This window comes from Colobus angolensis, unplaced genomic scaffold (genome assembly GCF_000951035.1).
Source record: "Colobus angolensis palliatus isolate OR3802 unplaced genomic scaffold, Cang.pa_1.0 Scaffold185, whole genome shotgun sequence".
NCBI classification, from domain to species: domain Eukaryota; kingdom Metazoa; phylum Chordata; class Mammalia; order Primates; family Cercopithecidae; genus Colobus; species Colobus angolensis.
The window spans coordinates 1,006,920-1,013,209 of record NW_012114988.1 but is presented as its reverse complement, the minus strand read 5'-3'; the positions used below and the strand labels follow the sequence as shown (position 1 = coordinate 1,013,209).

Here is a 6,290-nt window from a genome sequence, read left to right as displayed (position 1 = left end):
CTCAAAAAAGAAAAAACCTCTTACGTGCATAGAGGTCAATTTTTAACTGAATCAGTGGCAAAAGAAGAGCTGGAACTGATGTTTAATGATATCCTTATGATGCTTACACTGAGCTAGTGTTTTAGACTGCCATCTTGTTTTGGTGTCCATTAAGTAGCAGTGAATTTAAGTAGTCATTGCTAGTTGAAAAACTATTAATGAACCATCTCCCTCCACATTCCCCTTTCTTTGAAACACTTAAGTATTCTTAACTTAGTTGCACACTCTTAATGTGATAAAAATTTACAAGCCTTTTAAGTTTAAAGTTGTATTATGTGGTAGGATGATGACTGTGATTTAATCTGCTGATCATTCGTTTACTTTTTTTTTTTTTTTTTTTTTGAGACGGAGTCTCACTCTGTCGCCCAGGCTGGAGTGCAGTGGCCGGATCTCAGCTCACTGCAAGCTCCGCCTCCCGGGTTTACGCCATTCTCCCGCCTCAGCCTCCCGAGTAGCTGGGACTACAGGCGCCCGCCACCGCGCCCGGCTATTTTTTTTTATTTTTTAGTAGAGACGGGGTTTCACCGTGTTAGCCAGGATGGTCTCGATCTCCTGACCTTGTGATCCGCCCGTCTCGGCCTCCCAAAGTGCTGGGATTACAGGCTTGAGCCACCGCGCCCGGCCTCGTTCCCAGTTTTACCATGATTTTTGGAAAGCTTGGCTAGAAATAAAATAGAACATTTGCTTCTGTGTTCCCAATCATTATGTTATTTCTTATTTCTCTTTATAATTCCCTCTCTGCCCAGGTATACCTGGTTTTAGACTTCTCATTTGTAACCTCAGTGTTTACATTTGAAACAAAAAAGTGCATTAGCATGAGAATCATTCTGGTGCAAAGATTCTCACGATTTGTAATATCCTTAAGAATCACCCAAGGGGCTTATTGAAAATGCACATTCCTGGATTTACTCTCAAGTATGGTACCCCAGTGTCTGCATACATCACAAGCATCCCTGGTGGTTTTAGGGCAAGTGGTGAAAAAAATACACTTGGAGAAACTATTCTAGAGTTGTAGACTAGAGAATAAAGAAACATAAATGTCCTTCAGTCCTGAGCACTAACCCCACCATTTTGTGAATGCATGTTAATGGTACTTAATCACATTGAATTACAGTATGCATATTTTATTAAGAACGCGTCTACCTCTTATTCTGATGTTGTGATTGTCTACCACAGTGAGAAAATAATTTTAAAATCATTTCTATTTGTATAAGAGAAACCCGAGTTTGAGGACCTTATTTTATTCTGCCCTATTTAGATTTGTATCCTCTGGTAATTTAGTGGCGTTAGTTACCTGCTAATTAATATTTTTCCTTTCCCCTGTGTTCCATATAGAGAAAAGCGGTAAAGAATCTACCTCACTGGGAATGTCATCATTACCAACTTCAGATGGGTTTAACCATCCAGCCCATTCTTTAGGACAGAGTCCTGATACTGGTAATCCTTTGAGTCTTGCTCACTCTGTCTCTGCTTCAGTCTGCCCTATCAAGCCCAGTGACCCAGATAGCATTGAACCTAAAGCTGTGAAGGCTTTGAAGGCTTCAGCTGAATTCCAGATAAACTCTAAAAAGAAAGAACATCTTTCTTTACAAGATCTTTCCGATCGTGCTTCCTCAGCAGACCATGCTCCAACAGACCAGAGTCCAGCTATACCTATGCAGAATTCATCCGAAGAAACAACTGTTGCAGGTAATCTGGAGAAATCTGCTGAAAGAAGCACCCAGGGCCTCAAATTTCATCTCCACACAAGACAGGAAGCTAGTTTATCTGTCACATCTACTAGGATGCATGAACCACAGATGTTTCTAGGTGAAAAGGATTGGCATCCAGAACATCATAACCTGAGTCAAGTGAGTGACCCTCAGCAGCACGAACAACCAGGGAATGAACAGTATGAGGTTGCACAACAAAAAGCTTCACATGACCGAGAATATCTTTGTAACATAGGGGACCTTGAGCTTCCTGAAGAAAGGCAACAGAATCAACACAAAATTGTTGATTTGGAAGCTACGATGAAAGGAGATGGGCTCCCACAGAATGTGGATCTTCCAAGTATGAAGAAAAGTATTCCACCTTCAGGATGCAGTGGCTGCTCAAATTCAGAAACACTTATGGAAATAGATATAGCTGAACAGTCCCTAGTTACTGTGCTTAATTCAACAGGCAGGCAGAATGCCAATGTCAAGAACATTGGTGCATTGGATCTCACTTTAGATAATCCCTTGATGGAAGTAGAAACATCAAAATGTAACCCTTCATCTGAAATTTTGAATGATTCCATTTCCACTCAGGATTTACAGCCCCCAGAAACTAATGTTGAAATATCTGGAACAAATAAAGAATATAGCCATTGCTCCTCCTCTTCAAGTTTCTGTGGCAGTTGTCAGCCCTCTGTGGAGTCAGCAGAAGAATCTTGTTCATCTATAACGGCCGCCTTGAAAGAACTTCATGAACTTTTGGTTGTTAGCAGTAAACCAGCTTCAGAAAATACATCTGAAGAAGTAATCTGTCAATCAGAAACCATAGCTGAGGGCCAAACTAGTATTAAAGACCTTTCTGAAAGATGGACCCAAAACGAGCATCTTACCAGCAATGAACAGTGTCCACAAGTCTCCTTTCATCAGGCCGTATCTGTATCAATGAAGACAGAAAAATTAACAGTTACTTCATCTGACACTGGAATAGAAGCTGTAGAAAGTGGAAACTTAGATGGTCTGTCAACTGATGAGGAAGGTGTCCCCAAATCGAGGGAATCCATAAACAAGAACAGTTCTGTCACTGTAACCTCAGCTAAAACATCTAATCAGTTACACTGCACCTTAGGTGTAGAAATTTCACCCAAACTTTTAGCAGGTGAGGAGGATGCACTCAATCAGACTTCTGAGCAAACTAAGTCTTTGTCATCCAATTTCATATTGGTTAAAGACTTAGGTCAGGGCATACAGAATTCAGTAACAGACAGGCCTGAAACCACAGAAAATGTCTGTCCTGAAGCTTCGAGGCTGTTACTTGAATATGAACCCCCTACCAGCCATCCATCATCAAGTCCTGCCATTCTTCCACCATTGATTTTTCCTGCTGCAGATATTGACCGGATTCTCCGTGCTGGCTTTACTTTGCAGGAAGCTCTTGGAGCTTTGCATCGAGTTGGTGGGAATGCAGACCTTGCACTTCTTGTTTTGCTCGCAAAAAACATCGTAGTTCCTACATGACTATGGGAAAGTGGGCTAGACTGTTCTCCATTCCCTTTAAACAAAAGAAAGCTCTCTCTCTATACACACACACACACTCACCACATATACAGTATATGTAGAAACCTGCAAGCAGAATGTTGAGCCAGATTTTTTTTAAAGATTTTTTTCGGCCAAAGTAATTTATGATCTCTTGTCTGATGAATTTGTCTATCCTACTTGTTAAAATTTAGGCCTTTTTAAATGTATTGGCAGTATGTGCATACAAAAGCTTTTTATTCTCATTAAGATGTATCCTGGAATAAAATGGATGGTTTTGTGTATAGCATACTGTTTTAGAATGAGAGTAAATGCTTTGAAAAGCAAAAGCCATGAGAAATCCCAGTACCCATCCAGCTAAAAACAGATTAACTCTCCATACTGTGTGTGTCTGTGCTGATGGCAAGGTGTGGCTTGCTGGCTCAGTTGTCAATTTAGAAACTTTTGACCACATAGTTTGGTGTTTGGAATTCTACCCAGTGCTCTGTGTATCATGAATCATTAATTATAACAGGAAATTGGAGAATAATTGAATATCTTATCGTAGAGTGGTATGTTTTTATTTGTGTGCTTAGGATTTGACATTTTAATAGGGTGAACAGGAGGGTTTAAATCTTGGGCTCCTTTGTACATCGCAGGCTGCTGCATGGATTGCCATGAATCCTTATTACATTGGATGGCATATTGTGGGGCAGTTAAAACGAGAGTGAAACATGGTGCTATCCAGATTTTTAAAAGAACAGAACAACCGTAATTCCATTTGCAGATGTCAAGAACTGTGAGGGAAAAATAACGGCCTCAACACTAGAATTTGCTAGAGTTTGGGTTTGCTAGCATCTCACTGATAACACCTCAACCCTTAATGACTAATAATGAACTTAAGTTCAGGAATGGATTGGTTGCCAGCAGCTTATTTCCTTTCTAGACTCATCTTCTGCCAGGAAGTTCTTTAAATGCTCAGTGCGAGCTGTGATCTGAGTGAAATACTGAAGTGTGATAACCTTGTCACTGGTTAATCTTGGTGCTTGGAATGGTCAGTCTATTTGGAGAGTGTCCTTTGTGGCAGTGGTAATAGTAACTACAGTTTCTGACTTAAGTGGCCTTGGTCGAGTTTTCCATCTTTTTCTTTCCTCAGGAGTTTCTTTTTAAAGCAAAATTCATCATATTTGTGTTTACTGTGTCAAGTTAGAGTGGGGCATAATATATAGATGTATTTATTGTGGCCTTTTTTAATATAAGGACTAGCCCTTGGAAACCATCGTCCTGTGGGCCCCACTGTGCAATAACCCTACTGGATAGGTTTTAGATCATTCTTTCCTGGCAGACTGCTCTCTTGGGTACCTAGGCAGGAATCTGAAATCTTGGTTTTATTGAAAAGAATTTTGAGATTCATAATTTCTGATTCTAGATTATAGTTTGTAACATGTTTGAAACAGACGCTTCGAAAGAGTGATTTCTCAACTTAGTGTTAAATGATTTTGTCTGAAGTCTGACTCTTTGTAAGCTTGTTCGTTTCATCAAATTTTAAGTCATTGAGCACAATCAAAATGGAGGCTCATATCTCAGGAGTTTTTGAAATTTTAATTTAGGGGCACTTAGAGACATTTTTTTCTACCCCATCCAACTTCTTTCTTTCCTTTTGCTATGATGTTTGTATGTATGTTATAAGACCTTAGTGACGGGATGGCAAGTCACATAGATTCATCATGATCCTTTATATAGTTAGGCAATGGTTGACAGAAGGAGTTGTAGTTTACTGCTTTTCAGAGGGCGCTAAGAACAACAGGTCAGCCAGGTTGTCTTTAAGATGTTCTTTTAGACAGCTGCACGTCGTAGACCCTTTCGCCTGCCCTACACCAAAGATGTACGATGCACTAGGAAACTGCTCATAGGATTTCTGTCAACTGACTTAAAGCTGTGATTGTAATTAAATAGTTGGTGCTATGATTGATGCAAAATATAGTAGCAATGCAATGGGACCCTGTATTTGCTTTATGGGTGGTGGTTTGGGAACATATTCTAAGCTTATAAATCTTTGGAACCACGGGGTGGGAAGAGTGGGGGAACTTAATGATGACAATAGACTCCCTCCTAAAGGACCTTCCATATAAGTAGGACGAACCTTGGAGATTCGGGAAACAGTTCCAGGTGGAATATATAATATCAGTCGGGGAAAGATTTCATTAGGATAGCTTTTTTGTGTATGTATATATATATTTATTTTTAGGAATAGATCTGTAGTTGTACATGAATTCCCGTTAGGAATACTTTGAATGAGCTTAACCCACTTGCCAAATATCCTTGCCCCTTCCATCATTTTATTTTTGATATGGGGTCGTGCAGTGTTGCCCAGGCTGGACTCAAACTCGGGGGCTCAAGCAATTCTTCCATCTCATCCTTCGAAGTAGCTGGGACTACATAAAGCCCAATGTATAATTGCTTTTGATTTTTAAAATCATCTTGCCCATCATTTTTATAAAAATTAAGCTATTTGGCCAACACAGTGAAACCTCGTCTCTACTAAAAATACAAAAAATTAGCTGGGCATGGTGGCGCACGTCTGTAATCCCAGCTACTTGGGAGACTGAGGCAGGAGAATTGCTTGAACCTGGGAGATGGAGGTTGCAGTGAGCTGAGATCGCGCCACTGCACTCCAGCGTGGGTGGCAGAGTGAGACTGTGTCTCACCAAAAAAAAAAAAAAAAAAGCTGTTGACACTATTAATATTTTGGATGACTTAAATGTAGCAGCCCTAGAATGCAAAGGGTATATTAAGGAGCATTACAATAGCGGACCTTCATTGTCAGCTTTTATTCAATTAAGAGCTCCAGAAATGCAGAAATTATGGGTTAACTTCTAAGAATACAATCGAATCCTTGTGAATTCTGGTTGCCAACAGTAATAACCAGTAATGGGCACCTTTACTGGACAGCTCCTTTACCGTAACAAGTAGTGGGCAGTTTTGCGGTCAGCACTTACTGCAAGGGTGTCTGTTTCTTCACCAAAGAGAGAAGATTTTCCT

The 6,290-nt window shown here is 40.2% G+C and overlaps 1 protein-coding gene across 1 annotated transcript in view; it reads left to right on the top strand.

Annotated features, from left to right (window-relative positions):
* The window catches only part of RSC1A1 (regulatory solute carrier protein, family 1, member 1), a 6,428-nt gene extending 2,876 nt beyond the window's left edge, over positions 1-3,552 (top strand). Inside the window, exon 2 of the mRNA XM_011939907.1 lies at positions 1,375-3,552. Within this exon, the coding sequence (XP_011795297.1) occupies positions 1,407-3,251 (1,845 nt within the window). The 5' untranslated portion in view covers positions 1,375-1,406 and the 3' untranslated portion in view covers positions 3,252-3,552. The remainder of the gene's footprint in view (positions 1-1,374) is intronic.
* Positions 3,553-6,290: the final 2,738 nt, after the last annotated feature.